The sequence below is a fragment of the Argopecten irradians genome, chromosome 1 (genome assembly GCF_041381155.1).
Source record: "Argopecten irradians isolate NY chromosome 1, Ai_NY, whole genome shotgun sequence".
Classification (NCBI taxonomy): domain Eukaryota; kingdom Metazoa; phylum Mollusca; class Bivalvia; order Pectinida; family Pectinidae; genus Argopecten; species Argopecten irradians.
In genome coordinates, this window is record NC_091134.1 from 25,725,505 (window position 1) to 25,745,275 (window position 19,771).

The 19,771-nt window shown below is 33.8% G+C and overlaps 1 protein-coding gene across 1 annotated transcript; it reads right to left on the reverse strand.

Annotated features, from left to right (window-relative positions):
- Positions 1–804: 804 nt before the first annotated feature.
- Positions 805–19,145, reverse strand: LOC138308204 (uncharacterized). The gene is made up of 14 exons (XM_069249171.1): positions 18,874–19,145; positions 17,768–17,954; positions 17,154–17,592; positions 16,751–16,918; positions 16,124–16,311; positions 15,566–15,725; positions 14,739–14,850; positions 13,786–13,942; positions 13,485–13,614; positions 12,786–12,954; positions 10,308–10,501; positions 8,107–9,625; positions 1,791–2,015; positions 805–983 (listed from the first exon to the last, which is right to left on the reverse strand). Exons 1-12 carry the CDS (start codon positions 18,900–18,902, stop codon positions 9,378–9,380), a joined length of 2,181 nt encoding a protein of 726 aa, XP_069105272.1. The 5' UTR covers positions 18,903–19,145; the 3' UTR covers positions 805–983; positions 1,791–2,015; positions 8,107–9,377.
- Between the last annotated feature and the right edge of the window lie 626 nt (positions 19,146–19,771).

The window sequence follows — 19,771 nt, forward strand, 5'->3', positions numbered from 1 at the left end:
ACTATAAATGCCGTTGACTTCCCTGTCACTGACAATGTCCGTTTATAGCCTCACCATTGACACAGATTGTAAATGATTGCTAATTAACAGTTGTTGATGAGGTAATTAGCAAAGGACTATGCGACTACATTTTAGCGGAATTGATGATTCAGGAAACAGGTCTTTGTCATAGCAATAATCATTTGAATACGTCTGAAATCTGCTACTCATGTCAAATTATAAAAAAAAACCAATTTTAACCATGACGCCAAAACGTTAAATATAAATCCACATGCCTTATGCATATGTTATATAAACGTATGGCGATATTGGTGTAATAATGATTTATTGGTAACCACACACAGAACCATTATGGAAAGGATCTATACATAGACATGCACATTTACTTGCAATCAGATCTCTCAGAATAACGCCCCTTTGTTTCACTCGTGGCTGACGTATGACACTAAGGGAAGCAACTCTGATAGATCAGAATGTTACACTTGCCACCTAATATTTCACGGGACCAAGGTATACACCCGTAGACATGGTATATGTTTAGTATGTTGTAAACATTTCATGGTAAAATTTATCATCATTGGTCCAAATGGTGAAACGTGTTTCTAAAAGCTTACAGCTTGTAACAATTATGAAACCAGGTTCCCATGAGAAACGATGTTGCCTCAATGAACTGGATCTATCATCGGCGAAATTCAAAGTACAAAAAAAACCCGATGAACTCGAAAACATAAGGCATAACACTATAAAAACATTTAGGTGGTCCCATCCAGGACATGTGATGTGCAATATCATTACAACATAAAATTGCTTTCATTATACCTTTATTCAATATAAATATTATGAATTGTGTAACGCAAGAAAGCTTGCCCTATGTATACAGAGATCAGTATAGTCGTCTCTCGATACATTCCTCTACCTCCAAATGACAGTCAGTGCCGCCTCTTATTCATTCCTTCATATTTTGCCACCAGAAAGGTTTGTATCTGTCAAAATAAAAATAAATGAAAGATTAATACAAAGTAAAGCAATATAATTATTTTCACTGTATTAAATTAATCAATCAACCATTTTCATTTTTATTTAAACACATAAGATAAAACTTAAATAAAACCTATGACTTCATTGAAATAAAAAAAAAGACGATGGCGAAACAAAGGTGAAATTATTGTGTCACACATGAGAGAAGTAAATAAATAGATATAATACATATACATGGGACATTTAATTCTTTTTTTTATTTAAGTGTAACCAAATGCCCAAGCTAAGTCGCTTCTTTTCAACATATCCATAACCTTCACTGATTTGCTACGGATCTCGTAAACTTGACCTTAGAAATAAATCATGGTACAGTTGAATTTGCCAATACAATACAGAATACCTTACCTCTTCCATTTTAAACTTAACATGACTCAAATTGGCTCAACCTCTTTTTATCAAAATTAATGAGACTTCTGGGCGAAAGCATTTACAGATATTTCGTACGTGAAGATGTGTAATATAATTGGATATGTTTTTCTCTCAATTCAATACTGCCTTGTGACACATGCATAGATAACTGACATGCAATCGCGGTTTTTTTCCCGAACCTATTTCATAAAAGTGGAAAGCATAGCAATGCAACTGCAATAAAACGTGGCAGTATGAGATGGGAGAAAGTACTCTTTTATATATGGTTATGAAGAATAAGGATATTCAATCCTTGGGATCACATATAACATTTTTTGGCCCGCGGGTAGGATATCCTTATCCTTCATATCCACATATGAAAGAGTCTTATAATATATACGCACCATAGCTACATCACTATCCCCACTTGTATTCAAGACTGTTTGGTTCTTCTGTGGTTGGGTACATAGAAGTAGGGAACAACTGAGGGAAGGGGAAGAAGAAAATCCTGATCGGTGGGCAACATCTTTTCTCGTCCGCATCACAATTGCCCTGGTTGTCTGATATATTCCAGGTAGATGGACATTTTTCGTCCTGGTTAAAACAATCACATCCTTGATAAGGGGCGCCTGGAAAAAGAAAAATGATTTACTTAAATCCTCAATAAATAAGTAACAATATGACAAAATATAATATAATAAATTTGAAGTGAGTCATAATTACAAATAAAGTTACTCCAACCTTACGGACAAATATATAAGTGTTAATTTAACAAACATATATGTTGGGTTTTTTTTTCTAAAGCTATTAACAATTTTGAAAACAAAACAATACAAAAATACGAAAACAATATAAAACAAACCCTAAACTAACCTAAAAATGGGATGAGATATTTCGTATTGTGTATATTAACATCGAACTTTTGCCGCTATGCTATGGTTTTGTGACTACCATTTTCAATGCTATACAGTATTGTTTTCATATTTACAAAACAAAAAATAATCAAAACATTTTTATTTGGACAGATGGTCCCACGGACTGCAATTTTAATGTTTCAATCATATCTGTAAAACATTTATTTCTTGTTGCCTGTAGTGTATACTCATTGGTTATTCTGAAAATTCATAATGTTCAACAATCGAAAATAGTCCTCTCTACGATGTATCATTGTTAAAGAATAGGTGTACCATATTTGTTTTATTTAGATTAAGAAGCCATTATTTTTAATAACTTCTATGCTTATTTAATGCGGTATAAACAGATTCTGTCATACATAATCATGCATTACATTTGAATGATAATGAGACATTCATTGTACGTACTAATTGACTAGATGACTACAAAGAATACCATTAAAATCAATTTATATATCATAATTATGACATTCAACATTCTCTTGTAACAGTATTATGTGCACATATGTAAGATAGAAAACAACGTTTCTTTATTTGTTTAATTAATTAACGTCCTATTAACAGCTAAGGTCATGTGACAACGGCTTCCGATGTATGCGGCGTGTAGTGTGTATGTTTTGGGAGACTGCGGTATTTTTGTGTTGTGTCGTCTTGTATAGTGCTATATCACTGAAGCATGCTGCCGAAGACACCAAGCAACACATCCCGTCCGGTCACATTGTACTGACAACGGGCGAACCAGTCGTCCTACTCCCTGTATGCTGAGCACTAAGCAGGAGCAGAAACTACCACTTTTATAGACTTTGTCGAGTCTCGGCCACACGACTGAAGCCAGAGCCTACTTACAGGAGTGGGCGCTCAACAGAAGGCTAAAAGTGAGGTGGTTTCAAGTGAGACGCTAGAAAAAATCAAATAAGTTAGGAAGAAGCAAAACGATTAGATCCTAAATTTAATCGACTTTTACGACCATGCAATAGGGGCAGCATGTACAATTCTTACGCCCTACGCCCTACGCCCTTCCTGCAGGGCAGTTAGAAAACAACGTACGTACGCAATACATAATATACCTGTATTTGATGTGATGTACAGCAACGTAGAAAAGGTACAAACACATTTTGTATTTTGAAATTCATTAACATTTTATATATTGATATTCATTTGTTATAATATACAAAACTATTACATTTTTCTATATCACAATAACCTGATTTTGGTAATGGATTGCTTCATTATTTTCATTTTTATGAATAAATTATACAAAAACCATGGCCTCAAAATATCAGAAAAGATTAACTGGTTACGGAGTCGGTGGGTCCCACAAAAAATGAGACAAGAATAATTTGAGAGATGGCTCATTTCTGCAGTTTGCCTACGTAAGGCTTGGAACCCCACATAAATGTTTATCATGAAATTGATTAGTTTCTGTCTTGCCCTTGCCTCTTATGTAATTTCTTACTCGTTGTTAATATGAAAATTCATAATGCAAGTCGCTGCTTCATGGAAAATTTTCTTTGGAATTATTCGTAATGATATTGTCGACAATGTAGTATAAGTATTACAGAATTAAATAGTTTTTTTACCTCAAAACAAAAAGCAAGACATTTTCTTCATCAAAAAGGAAACTGCATATGTGTTCAATAGATTTGACATACATTTGTAAAAATTATAATTTTGCTATTAAAACTTGAAAGTTAATTTCACATGCATAACGCCTATCCATCAATAACAAAACTCGGTCAGTTCGTGTGTTTTCATTTATTTTATGTGAGGTAAAAATAACGTCTTATTAACAGCCATGGTTATTTAAGGACAGTCCCCTGTCTGTATATGCAGTGTGTTGCGTGTGTGAAGTGTATGCGTGTTTAAGGAGACTTTGGTATATATGTTCCTCTCCTGACTCTTTGTAATAGTGAGCCCCCTTTTTAAGTGCTGCCTCACTGACGCATGGCGCCAAAGGCACAGAACAAGCACACCTCAATATGCCCCGCTTATCCAAGGAAAGGAATGAGATCTACTCAAATGAGAATTAATGAATATGAAAAATTATAAAAGACGGCTGTGATTTTGTAAAAATATTAATCTCTAATTTACCTTATTTTGTAACACTACATAAGTACATTTGATTCAAACTAGTCTCATTGCTCTGTGATGTGACTGTTGTTGTCGATGTTACATCTTGTTCTATCTCTATAGTTAATTTGATTAGTCTTCCTACTTTTCTAATCATGTGCTGTCAATTCTTGTCCTGTCTAGTCTTGTCCTGTCTAGTCTTGTCCTGTCTGTCCTTGTTCTGTCTGTCCTTGTTCTGTCTAATCTTGTCCTGTCTATGCTTGTCCTGTCTAATCTTGTCCTGTCTGTCCTCTGTTCTGTCTGTCTTGCTGTCTATTCTTGTCTATTCTTTTCTATCTATTCTTTTCTTGTCTATTCTTGTCCTGTCTATTTTTGTCCTGTGTATTCTTGTCCTGTCTGATCTAGTCCTGTCTGATCTAGTCCTGTCTAATCTTGTCCTCTCTATTCTTGTCCTGTTTATCCTTGAATACAATGTTGGAAATACAGTGTACAATGTTTAGATAAGTTGACATTCATACATTTAATGCACTTACACATACATGTATCTAAAAGTCAATCTTATTTTTATCTTTGATTTTAATTTTTTTCTGATTTTAATATATATAAATAATGTATATTTTTGTTTTGAGACAAAAATATTCACCAGATCCTATACATATTCATCCTGGATATATATATCATAAACATTAGGTTTTTTATTTACTTATACACATTTTACACAGAATTATATCTGATGACGAAGATTCCTTGAGACATTGTTGAAATGCTAATTCTCGATGTAAACATCAGTTCAGACGTGTGTCACTCATTATGTGACATTACAAGACACGTGGACAAGAGACGTAATCTGTCACCTGGAGTAACACAAGGAAATTAAGTAGGACATTAACAGTCCCAACATCGCCTCACTGTTTTACTTACACATCTAGCCAATCGTAATGCATTAACTTTACATTTTCGCTAATTTAATATGGCTTAATTATTCACTGCATTTGCTTATATTCGGTAAATGTCATTGTACGTTATAAAAAACACGTCTGTTAAATTAAACATTAAACAAGGCCTTTGATAACCAAAGTTGCGTCATTTTGGATTGAAACCTTATTTTTTCATAATTTAACTTCGTGAACTATTGAATGCGCCATTCTTCTTTTAAGCTGCAATGACTTGTAAGATTTATTGTCAATCAACGCGATCGTTTCCATTTTATGATATAATTTCCCGTTAAAACTAGTGATATTTTGCATGCGTATATTAGTCTTCTGTACACTTCAGAATAATTAAGTACATAAAAAGTAGGTATGTATCTTGGCTAACTGGCATTACTGTAGACTCATAATTTGTCGTGTAACATGTAAATCCTGGAAAATATGCGAACAACTGTTCGTTTCAGGATAAACGACCAGAAGGTTTGTTTACCTGACTAAGCAAATGGCAGTTGTAAATTATATCACGTAAATAAGCATATATGGGGGGGGGGGGGGGGGTTCAAATTGATTTAAAGCACTTGTTATGAATGTTGTAACGAAATCTGAGAAGGGAGAAGATTGCTGATAAAACAAATATAAAATTTATGATTTTGAGTTTTTTTTTTCACAAATTCGCATGTTCTGCATTAAATATACTGGGTCAAAACTAATAAAAAATGTTATTTTTGCCTCATGTTCAGTGTTCCTTAAAGAGACATTTGCCCTACTATTATTGTTGTGTGATATATTCTGCAACTGCCATTTACACGCAAAGGTCCTACATGACCATAGCTGTTAATAGGACGTTAAAGGTGCTCCACCGCCGACAGATCATAAATGATATTCATCATTTGAACAATAATTGGTGTTTAATCGTGTATATATATATGTCAAATTAACTCAAGAAATAATGTTAAAAAAAAATCATTTTGCCTTTGGTACATGCGCAATCAGTACTTCATTCCATATAGGATATAATGCCACGGATTTTTTTCGGGATGCAATTAATTATTTTTCATACTTTTGATTTGAAGTAAAATTGGAAGCTCAGACTTTTCAATGGTGGTAACGGTGTAAAGTAGGTATTTTTTGTAATCTTGGAAAATACTAAATCGTCTGCTCCTGTTTTAGATAGTGAAAAAATATCATTTGTCAGCGGTGGAGCATCTTTAATTAATCAAACAAACCAAGGTAAAACAAATGCTCATTGTGTATGTTCAAATCATATCAATACACGCCGTTATTACTTGCTTCAGACAGTAGAATGACATGATTATTTATTTACGGAATATGTTCCGAACCTGCTGGATGTATTCGCATATTCTGTCAAGATTTACAAACTTACACAAAAAATACGAGTCATGAAAAATTAAAAAATTACTTTAATAGGTAAGTTATCAAATATACAAATGTTTTTGTCAAGTGAATCTATGAAGTGATAAATAGGTATGCACAATATAACTAGAATAAACGGAATATGCTACTTCAATTAATTCACGCTTACAATACGGTTACAATATGAATCTATATCAAAAACTGTTATTTTAAAAATCACTTAAAAGCTGATTTGAACATATTTTAGCGACTAAAGTGTTCATTAAAATTCTAAGAACATTCCAGTATCAAATTTAGTTTTTTAAAAATATTTTCAATAGATGCATATATATTCAAAAGTATGGGATATACTTTTGATGTTTAAAATGGATCTAATTTTCTTAATTTAAACAATTTACTTTTCAAATGCAATGGCATCTTAGATGTCATACTGTCTTGATATATCGCCTTTACGATCATATATCAGAGTAGAACGAATATACGTACCCGGCCTACTGTACCTTTCGGCCGGGTACGGATTGGTTCCTATGTGTCGTAGTGGAGCACTGCCTCCGAAAATCACTCGGGCATAGTTTTTCATACTTTTTTGTAGGTTTCCGATTATTTTATGCGTATACATGCATTTACTTATTATTTTTGTCCAAAACAAACATAACTTCCATTATTAATATCTACCGTACAGCTTACAAGACGTCAAATTCACAATTTGTCGACTCGCCGTATAAATTCCCTTCAGAAAGATCTTCATAATATTATGTAATATGTAAAAAAAATGATGCCTCGATGAGAATTTGATATTTTATGTGGTTCAGTTTTATTGCCTAGTAGGTAAGCGATATCAAACAAGTACGATAAAATGCAAACAAACGTTTTATAATGGTTTGCATAATCATTAATTTGCTCCATTAGCGGTAATAGGCACCAATTGTAGCTCTAAAGACAACACCATTTTCTGTCTATAAGTCTTTTGAGCTACAATATTGTAGCTAATATCAGAGGAAATTGTTTTTTTTCTTCTATATTTTGATTGTATAAACATTGTACACGAATTGTAACATAATGGAAATAAGCTGTTTGAATTCATGTCGTATTCGTGTCGTATTCAGATATCTAATAACATACTGCATATTGATGTAGTTTGATACAGAATTAAGTGACAAACACAATTAGACAAATATTTATATATTTACAAATGTCCGTACAGGTATATATTTTAGCTATGAACAAAATTATAAACTAAAGAAAAAAGCAATACATGTTTAATTTATAATAAATGTTATTAAAGTTAATATTATATCATGAAATAAGTGAAAGACACAATTTACTATATATTCCATGTAATAAGTAAAAGACAAAATTATGTAAAAATATGATATATTATTTTTTAAGTAAATTAACAGATCATATTTACATGTCATATAGTATAACACTACCTTCTATGGTATAGATGAGCACCACCAGCAGCAGAGCGGACACAAAGACCGACAGGACTGACGCCATTCTGCGAGCGTGGTCACCACGACAGATTGTTTAACAATGGCGCCTAGGACACGAGCAGGCACTTTATATCCATATAATGATTAATTATAATGGGTATAATTAATAAGTAACATAAGTGACACGCTACAAACCTCAGTGATGTTAATTAAAATTAATTACAAACGAAACACTTATAACTGTAGCTTTTGTTAAATACTACATGCTTCTTCTTGTCAATAATAGCATTGTCATCGGCGTCAAATTATGTCCGGACGCACAAGTATGATTTACGTATTTTTCTTACAACAAATCCAGGTGATTTGTTGTTACTTAATAAGATCTAGACACATAATAATATGTATGTGGTGGGTGAAACCATACAATTCGCTTGACCTCGACTTATGTCTAATCACAAAGTTACAACACGTGCTCGATGTAATGGACTTTGGTCTTTATATATCTATCATGTTTTAAGGTGTAAATAAACTTGTCTCTGCAAAAAAGTAAACAATGCGGAAGTTTGATGATGTTTGTAGAAAATGGATTTTTAAGTGGGAGATTAACTTGCAATACAAGTCATACAATTTGCTAATTACTTCCTGATTTTGCTTCTATTTCTGTACAAACATGTATTTTTTCAGATTTATAATAACTAATGGATTGTTAAAAAACAAAATTGCAATTCAGATTCATACAACGTGCATTTAATATAACTTCAAACATCCTGACATAGTAAACATATTTAGCTGCTTAACTTCGTTTATAAAACGTTGATAATATGGGTAGCTCTTGCCTCTAACATTGACAATTAACACTTCACCATCGCCATTTTTTCTTGTTTTCATGTCATATAAAGAAATCGTCATTGCACTCAATCTACTGTAATATCATTATAGTTTCATATGTGTAGATATTTATTTTCATTGATATAAATCGGACATGCAATGATAATGAATCACAAATATATAAAAGTAATTATTCAAGAATGTATATTAATGATTTTAACCATAGTAATGGATTTTGAGAAACTTTTGGTGAATTGCATATTTTCTATTGTGCTTTGTAGGGAGGTAATGTAAAACTGTCGAATTATAACTAACACCACGTAAAATAAAAGATAATTGAAACTTTATATAACTGATAAAACGAGTTTGATGGCAGTCACAATCCAAATCCAGAACAGAATCTAGTACAATGTATAATCATTACTAAGTAATCCCCTTCGTTATTTCATTAAAACGAGCACACACAAACTGGAAATCAACAAAATGAGACATGAAGATTTTCTGATGGCGGATGAATCCACGAAATCGCCAGTAACGAGTTGTTTTGATGTGGTAGTAGGGGCAGTAGTTGTTTTTGTGGCTGTTGCTGTTGTTGTTGTTGTTGTAGGTGTGGTACTAGTCGTAGTTGTCTCCCCTGTCGTCTGTCCTGTCGGTTGTGGATTAGCCAGAATATGAAAATAGTACAGGCCTGCAAACACCAAATGATTCGCAAATAACTACAAAATAGTACTTACAGTGTGGAAGGACGTTTCTAAACGAGTATTGTTCGCATTACGTGTATTATGAAAATCGTAACCTTATATTTATTATATCCTTTATGACAGTGTTATTTCAATCGATGTCCATAATTATTAATTATATCTCCGTCTTGCCGTTGTTTAAATGTTACGTATTTTTCCCTGTATTATACAACATGGTTTAAGACTATCAATTATATATTTGATTTTTATATGTTTATTCCTTGAAAGACATTCGTCCACTTAACGAATATGATTACAAAAGTCTTCAAATATGCCTGAATGATGAAACAATGAAGTTGCTTTTCAAAAAAAAAAAAAAAAAAAACATTCGCATTGAGGCTATCAAAGTCCATATCATCTAATACAAACCTTTTGAACTTGTCTCATTAAGGAAATTTAAGTCTAATCATCATCATAATATAAGTGTAAAGACATAAAAATCTTACTGTGGTATTGTTTGTAAGACGCAGTTCAATGAATATCATCAGAATCATATCAAAGTCATCAATATTGTTTCAAATAATAAACGTATCCTTCTATCAAGACATCGGAAATCTAACTATTATGATACAAATGACATTTATAAGTTATATGTAAAGGTTCATTGAATATGCTTATTATACAATATACCTGCCACGGCTGACTGGAAGCCAGCGTTGTAGTCACACGTGACTTCGTTCTTGACATAGTCGGTTCGCCTGTCCTCGTATTCGTCGTTGTTCCCCGGACCCCCCACAAGTGCACCCAGTAGTATGTGATGATTAGGTTGGCTTAGATCATTGTAGAAATCCCAGCCACATGGCTGTGACGATAGTGGACAGGAACTGTGTATGACAAAACCGTATACACCTTTGATTTTCGGGAGGAATTATTTTTTGCTCACTCAAGAAATGAGAAAATTTTACGAAAATTGTAGATTGCGAACACTTTCTGTATTAGATAGAGAAGGTCATTGGCATGGACAGCTGTTATTGAATAGGATTTTATTTGGGCATGATGCTACATTAGATCGCGAGACATTGTTATGAATGAATAGCATCCATGACCAGACGAAAATTTTGAGATGTAATTTTTTCTTTATTAATCTACTGAAAACCATAAGGTTTGAGGACTTAAGCTGTGAAAACCAATCAAATGGACAGACAAGCATGTATGATGCGTTATAAATGCTAGTTATAACATATAATTTATGCACAGTAAAGTTCTTGTTTTTAGTGTGTTATGTACACATGTTTGGATGGAAACATAAATCACTTGACAATTACTTATAATAATGTGAAATGAAATTGTAGACAACAATTCGGCTTCATGTCATGTGTACTGCACTGTAGTTATAATTATAACGATTTTGGTAGCATTCCTATTTGTTCTTTTAAATTTAAAACCTATGCATTGTAAGTATTGTAATTCTGGAAATGTTGGTATCTTTTGATATAATAACATATTAAATACAACACATACAACTTAAAGTTGTTACAAGAATATGTGAAAACTAACAGCATGGTAAAACTATTTATTTCATTATTAATATTCAAGCACTTATTTTTTTCCTTTCAACTGGGTAATCACTAATCGCATAAACATCATAAAAGGCTTCTTAGTGGTGTATTGTTTTAGAGAAACGTCTGGAACGCGACATTAAGGAATCAGTAGAAAATATTAATGAGTAGGTACTTGTTTATGATGTTATACATTACCTTTATAAAGAACCTTTACCGTGCGAGACAGTGAACCGCATGCATCAAAACCTCAATTACATATCTAATGTAATAATTCGAAATAGTTTCTTAGCTTGTTTTGAAGATATTAAACTTAATGTTGCATTCAAGTCGTTTAACGTCTATGATTTTCTTGAATATACATATCTTACTTAGTAATACTACGACATATCAATTAAAGCCAATAAAGTTATTGAATCATTTGAAGATGACTCGAACGCTAGAAAACGTTATCATTTTACCTCGTTGGTTATTAATTTTTATATTTTACTATCTATCACAGTTGGTTTTTTTGGCCGAATCTACAGCCGAACTTCGGCTGTTTCCCCTAGCCAAAAAATGCCTTATTTTCCCAATTTTGAAGTCAAATTTCCCAATAAAAACTGATCAAATTCAATGACATTTGTGTTGATGATTTGAACCAGATTTTCATTCCTAAAATGTGTAAATATAGACTAGTCTACATTACTTTAAACAAAACATTTGGGATCAGAAACAATTTTTATTTCACAAAATGAAAACAAAATCGAAATGAGCATAACTACATGTAGGTCGCTAGGTGCACCTTCAGTTCAGAGACGTTTTACAGACATCCAAGCTAAAAAAACAATAGTTAACTGCTTTTAAGTAATACAACAATGTTTCCAGAGTTAATATACATTATTAGTCGTCTAATTATTATTTTTTCGACATAAGCAAGGAGTTTTTCTTGTGTAAAAACGATCTCTGTTCAAGGTAGGAAGTAGCACTTGGAATCTAATAATGGAGCCGGAATCCGGTTTCCGGAATTCAGGAATTTAAAAAAAAAATGATAGAGAAACAAAAAAAAAGTTTTAAAAATACAAATAGTGTTTCAAATTAATTGTTTTATTTTTCTTCTAATAATAGAAGGAAAACATCTTGTGAAATAGAATTAGAAATGTTTATTAGATAATTCTAAAGTTTTTGATTTTCAATTTTCTAATAAGTACAGTACTGCGGTAAGAAAAAATGGTATTTTTTGGGGGGCAAGTGGAATTTAATTTTGGGTAATTGCAAGTGAATTATTGGGCTCTACTTGCCCGGGGCAAGTGATTTTGAATTTTTTTTACACTTTTTCCCAATTTCTTCCAAATTCCGAGTTATTTTCCCAATGGAAAAGGCATGGGCTGTTGAAAATTGTAAGTGAAAAAAACACTGTATCAGTGCACAATGTATTTTATTTGAACATATCTATGACGTACTACCAATGGATAATTCGGTAATCTCTTGTAACAGTATATAATATTGTGAGCCCCGAATTGATCATCGTGTCTTGCACTAGTGTAACAGGTTTATTCATACCCCAGTAACAATTTCGTAACTAATTTTTCCTCACACTACCAGTGTTTGTAATTTGTGAATCCTTTACCTGCTCGCGTGATGTGGATTACGCGGGAAGTCGTTACCGAATCCAATGACGTAGCTGAACTCGTCATTATTGCCACCAATCATGTAGTGGATTTGTGACTCCGCCCACGTCCGGTATTTGTCGTCAAGTCCGTGGTGTACCGCCAACAGTGCAACAAGGGCTGTGTTAGCTAAAATATAGGACCAAATTATATTAGTTAATTAAAGGAATCAATTATTTTAAAACACAAACGAATCTGAAACAGCTGTTTTCAATTTGTCTTCAAATAACAGACTTCTAGAAGCTGATTAATGGAATTTCATACGAGCTGATATGAAATATTAAATTGGTACAAATAATTAATATGTCCTCATATCCAAATCTCGCTTAGAAGCTTAGAAATTCATATTTCAACAATTATTTTTTCCTTTTTTATACTAAATCTACCTTTCTGGTTGCTTGATTCTTTTTCCATGTCAAATCAGAGAAGATCTGATATCACTGTTTCATTTTATTTCATCGTGTTAAGAAAATAATTTGTTTACAAATTATTTGAGAACTCGTGGTTTTTTGTCATATCTCTATCCATGAAAATAAAAATAACGTTCTTGTTTCAGTATGTGACATACCTGTGTGTGTACCTTAGAGACCTCTAATGGTCCCTCCAAGCCAGGGCCTTAGGTGTGTATTGAAGCCTTTGACATACCTGTGTACCTTAGGATCCCCATTGATCCCTCCAAGCCAGGCCCTGAGATGTGTATTGAAGTCCGTTCCCAGGCTGCCAGGATTCCAGAAAATTAACAAGATCTGATCGGTATACTTGTTGGTTTGTGAGTTCGTAAAGCAGGAGCTAAAAGAGATATCGGATGTCGGATGTATGATATGTTTCAATGACATTGCATCAAAATAAAATCAGTATCATTTGTATTTTTGTATCTTTGTTATTCAAAAACAATGTTACAAAATACTGTTTGGCGTGAAACGACGATGATCAAATTGAGGTTTGAGACGACTTCCATACCTGGACCGCTGGGGTCTTGGAGTCCCAGGATAGTGCCCACGGTGTGCCTGATAAAGAATTATAGTACAGTTGGGCGTCCAGGAGGTACGTTGACATCTGTGTTGCCTTGTACAACCAGGCAGCCGCCAAAGCTAGTTCATCATTGTATCCACTGGACCTGGTATTTAAACATTACGGAGTTGTCTCCCTTATTAATTTAGCTTTCGTATCAATTTATATATGCCTTTTACAATTTACACAAAATGCCCTTCATTACACTTGGGTTTCGTTAGTGATGCAGGGCCTATAAGATTTTACTGAATCACTGAGTCTAATTAAGATTCACTAATGACGTATATTGTTCGAAATACATTGTGTGAGGCGATTATAATCAAACCAAAGACTATGTTGTTGAGGACATAATTTAAGATATAGTATTTTACAATGATCTGATCGCATTGCTTAATTGGCGATGACGTTTTAAATGAGAGAGGTGCTAAAGGGAATGCTTCATCCTTTCATACATGATCATTACCTTACACCCAATCTTGAATCTCAGTAAATCATTAACGACGGTATCATCGACACCATTCTACACTGTGTCAGTCTGCATTGTACAACTAAGGAGTGGAACAAAGCTACAACTGCTATTCAGTTATCAACTAATGATCCTCTTACACATATATCTGTCAAAGCAAACTTTTACGACTGCAATCGCAGCTACTACGGACAAAATTAAATAAAGATTATTAAAACGTATTCTCTTGAAAGGAAAGGCTTAATTTATGAAAACTCTTTATGAAACATCCATCAATGAACTAGAAATCTTCAGGATCACCATCACTATTTCTACTTGCAGAGTACAAAAGCATGGAGCTCCATTTTCAGAAATTTGTCAAATTATGGTAAATGAAGTAATAATAGAGAGGGATTCAATCTGAACTGATGTCTGCATTGTTTAGATAATGCCTTACCCGTAAAATTCATTTATCTCTGGAAACGAGTCGGAGTATTTTCCGGTGTGCAGTTTGGCAAATGTATATAAACTCCTGGCTTTGTTTAATAACATATCAGAATACGTTGGATCTGTGAAAGAATATTTGAAATTGTTTATTAAGAAGTGTTAACGTTTCAATTCAGCTTTAAAGGGACAATTCACTCAGGCTAATTCTTTTACATAAACAAGAAGCAAAATATAGCATAAATGTATTGTTCTACATTTCTTATGAAACATATAACGTAAAAAATTGATAAATTCCACGACATTGTTAAGTATTTTAATTAATATCGTTGAAATATCAAATCGTTGATCAATACGATTAAGCAGGTACAATATGGACGTATACCCATACCCGAGTCAAAGTAACGCGCGTTAAACAAATAAACTACATAACCACTGAGAAGGTGATAAAATAATTTTTAGGCAAGACAATTCACCTAATAAGGTAAACACACTACTGTCAGAGCGTTTTGAGCAGTTCTAGACAAAAGTTGCCTTACTCTACGCGCAAGGGACAGGGTTCGGCATACAAGAAGTTCGACCACAATGTGTAATGGCGGACAGCGAGCGAGTTTGAACACCTACACACATGTCACAACCACGGACTTTTCATGCATATCACAGTAAAACCGACTGATCTAATTTTCATTAGAACTGGGTTTTTTTTCGATATATGTACAAACTTTAATGTTCTCTTAGACTGAATTGTCCCTTTAATACAACAACAAAACAATGTTGAAAAAGCAAATTAGATACGAAAAGATCGAAGTAGGATCGTATTTTGATATAACATAGCTGTACCTCTGGTTTTAAATGCAATGGAACCGGCGGCCATCGCTGCGGCAGTCTCCCCAGCTACGTCACTTCCGGGTCTGCTTGTGGTCAACTTAAGTGCAGGTCTAGCCATAGTCATATTTTCCGGTTGTCCCCAATACGCATGATCGGCAGCTCCATTACCGACCTATATTTGATTAATCAGAAAGAAGACAGTAAACATTTATTTAATTCTGAAGGCACCTATTTTGGATAAAAGCATGCATGTAATTTACGTTAAAACCATTATAATATTGGTTTTTTATACAACAACAAAACTCATGATCTCGATTAGCACACAATATTACCTCGACAACCAATTACTAGATATTTGATTAAAGATCCTAATAACATTGAAGTTGAACAAATGTTATAAACGACTGGAAAAGTTACAATATTGATGATACATTTCCCTATTTGGTTGTTTGTGTAATTAATTACCAAAGCATTCGAATAAAACTGTAGAAGATTTCAAATAGGTTCTGCCATTCTGAGAAGACCGAGCAATTGCTTCTCTCCTGCTTTTGATATATGGACCATAAGTACCTGTGTGTAATAAGCATTGTTAGTATCATCCCAACATTTAACGAAGTAATCCAGCGGCCATTTGATACAATCATACATTTCGTCAAGCTGACCAGCCGATGAATATGCGTCGGGCCATGTGATCAGTCCCCATGTTAGCAATGTAACAGACCCAGCCATGGGAAAGTTAAACTTGACGTAATCTCCAGCTGAATACAATAGAACGAATATTTAGAAAATAAGGTTTAGTATACAACCACTTTAAGATACCTGCTTATATTACTAGAATGTTTAAAGAATTATAATGAATATAACTAATAAAATAATACTACACCTTAATGTTTTCCATCTCTTGTTCTGATTGTGTTACTTTGTCGTGAGGGTACCACAATACAGACAATAAAATTGTTCAAACTGGCGCTTCTTGAAATAGAGATATACACACGCACATTTCAACTTATTTCTAAAGCTAGTTGATCTGTCAATAAACAAAGCTAGGATTCTTTTACTGTCTTGTGTCTTGTGATGACCTTGATTCAAAACAAATATTGACATTGAAACAAAATTCATGACATTTTCATTCAAAGCTATACTACCATTATTTCAACACATTGCTTATGTATTTCCTGAAATGCAAATGACACTCACCGTCGTAAAAGCCGCCTGTGAGGTCCCTCCCGTTATCGCCCAGATCAGTTAGGGCGGAGTCTTTCCTGTATGGTATTGGGTTGTCTTCGGGCAGATCACCGGAACGCTGGGCGGCGTAGAAAAGGATGGACAGGCGTAACAGTTCGCCGTAGTCATAAGGTGGAGCCACTGAAAATGGCAAAAATAATTGTGTATGGGATAGATATATTTTCTTCCCTTACTTTATGACAAAAATAGTTGCTTCAAAGGTTCAATGACTACAAAACTAAAATTAATTAAACATTTCTAATCCACTTCAGTTTTACGTTTCAGAGAATTACTTTCTTTTTCTTTTTATTTCAACATAGACCTCGACAAATGATTACACATCACATTCAGGTTCACAATTGTAATTTTGACTTACCACCTGGTGCAGTCTGGGTTGTAGGTATTGATTTGGTGGTAGGTGATGTAGTTGTAATTGCTGACTTGGTTGTAGGTGACGGGGTTGACGAGGTAGCCTTGGTTGTTGGCGCCGGTGTTGTGGACGTGACTTTTGTTGTAGGTGCTACTGTTACAGATGGCGTCGTTGTAGCTCTGTTGGATGCGGTTGTCGTTGTTGTTGATGACGTAGTTATTATCGTGGATGGTTGTTGTGGCGCCGGAGTTGTACCTCCCGCTTGGTTTACATCAATCTTATTTCCATTGACGTCCGAACAGGCCCCGCTTGGCTTTTCATTGGTCGGAATATCAAATTGAAATACCATATCCAGTGGCGACTGGTGTGTGTCATACGGGTATTTCGTTTTGACATAGTACCATAATCCACTAGGCTCCTTATTTACCTCATCAGCTATCCACAACTTGGAATGAAAGTATGATTATATAAATACAATTATTTTTCCACAATGACTAAAACTTGTTTGTACTTTTTTGAATACGCCCGAATTGAATAAAAATATCCTTATGCATGGTTTCATTTATCATACGGTCATGGTGGACAAAAAAATCGAAATGTAAAAAAGCACTAGTACGTACCACAAAATTACTGGTCGGTCGGTCAATAGAGATATAAACATAGAAGGATGTCAGGTACTCTGTTATTGTCAGTGCACATTTCGCTTCAACTCTGAAGTGGTCACCCACGGGCCATGGGTTGTTGACGACCATTTCTACCGCCCGACTTCCGCTCAGTAACGTTAGGATACAACAACAAAAGATGCATCTATTAATAAAAGAAAACAAAGAATGAACAATCAATGTTTTATTAAGGATGAGAAAATAAATTAACTATATTTAACTTTAATATTTCTAACGTTCTGCCGACAGATAAGATATTTTGAGAACGGTTTCCCATTTTTGCATATAATTAGATTATATTTCGAAGTTATTCCAGATGCCCTCTTGTTACAGCGCTGACTGTATAGTACTTACTCAATGTATACACTGATGAAGACACCGCAGCGATATTTAAAGGACGTCATTTGTCTTTATTTAGCACCTTGGTATGCTTAGTGTGTGTCTCCTAGTAATGGTGGAGACTCTAACCCATTTTATAGTACTATTTTACTGAATCATTAAGAGGTAGGATATTACAGGACTACCGCTTTCTGTAGAAATAATATTTCCCTAGTTTCTTAATTCAAAGTTGATAACAAACATGAACTTATTCGTTAAAATCATCTGAGTTAAAACAGCTGAAATAAAAACAATTTACACGGAAAAGGAAAAGGGCCCACTCGAATTTCCGTTTAGGTACATAGTGTATTTTGCTTTATTTTTATATCGCTGTCTATAGTACTGGTAGATACTGTGGATAATTCTAACGTTCTAATATACATAGATAATTATGCATATACACGCACACTATGAAAAAATAATTTACAAGAACTGCAAAAAGAATAAAATAGCATTATAAGCTATCACACTAGCATCTTATATGTAACAGAAAATATTCGGTCTAAAATTACTAAAGCTTCAGGGTCACACCAAAACTCAGTCATAGATTTTGCTGAGTCAATCAAAAATGACGTAAATTTATATAACGTCATCTATGAATTGTTAATTCTAAACCTGAGAATGTTGATATTTTTATTTTGAAGCCTGGGTTAGCTAATATGTTTGTAAATTGATATTTTACTTACCGTACCGTGTTAGTGGAGTGCAGTCTCATCCTCTACGTTCTCGTCTCTATCTGACCTGACAGTATCCTGCAAAGTGTTTCATAAACTGTGTATATTGTCATATATCTATAACGCCTAGTGAAGGGTGGGTGAACATAGGTACAAATGTAAAGGTCTGTTAGCTTTACGGTACGAATTGAAGTGGGATTAATATTATAGAAGTTCGTATATGATTTAAACACAAACTTAATCGTCAAGCTGTCTGATACTGATCATGCATTGACTGTGAATAATAAATATTTATCATGAAGTTCTTTTACAAATGAACTAGTTGAAATTAGTTACGAAATATTACCATGAAGTTGATCATGCTGCGAAAATGCCAAGGTCGACGAACTGCTTACATCACTTAAAAAATATAATCGCGAAATTGATAATTGGCGTCATCTGTGAATTAAACCGTGAACTATTGTCGCACAAAAGTGACACGTTATTTACTTAGAGAAATAGAGCAAGTATACTATATATAGAATATAAAGCCATGTCTTAAACATATAATCTTTTTTTCAAACTTCGTCTATGGACAGAGGTCAGAGAACATTGAACATTGGATATCCGATCTGATCTGATACCAACGTAAGTCAGATCACAGGTGTAAATTCTTTTCACAGTATGTAATCCCTGTCATCGTTAGTACGAGGCCCTAGTAGCTGCATGGTCGATCCATGTTATACATAGAAATAATGTTTATCGTACTGAGTAGGCCATTACGAGTGGTCAGACATGGTAAGCTATCTGTGTCAAAGCCATAATCCTGATATATACTATCGCATGTATGGTAAAAGTGGGCTCGCGAAATTATGTCCCTATATCGAAATAACCAATACAGTTTAAAAATCAAAATCGGTATACTGGCCGA

Excerpts from the sequence above, each read along its gene's own strand:
- LOC138308204 (XM_069249171.1), bottom strand. The coding sequence starts at position 18,902 with ATGAGACTGCACTCCACTAACACGGTACG. Across the intron at positions 12,955-13,484 it reads TTGGAGGGATCAATGGGGAT|CTAACACAGCCCTTGTTGCA; the intron begins CCTAAGGTACAC and ends CCTATATTTTAG. Across the intron at positions 9,626-10,307 it reads CTTCCAGTCAGCCGTGGCAG|GCCTGTACTATTTTCATATT; the intron begins GTATATTGTATA and ends TGGTGTTTGCAG.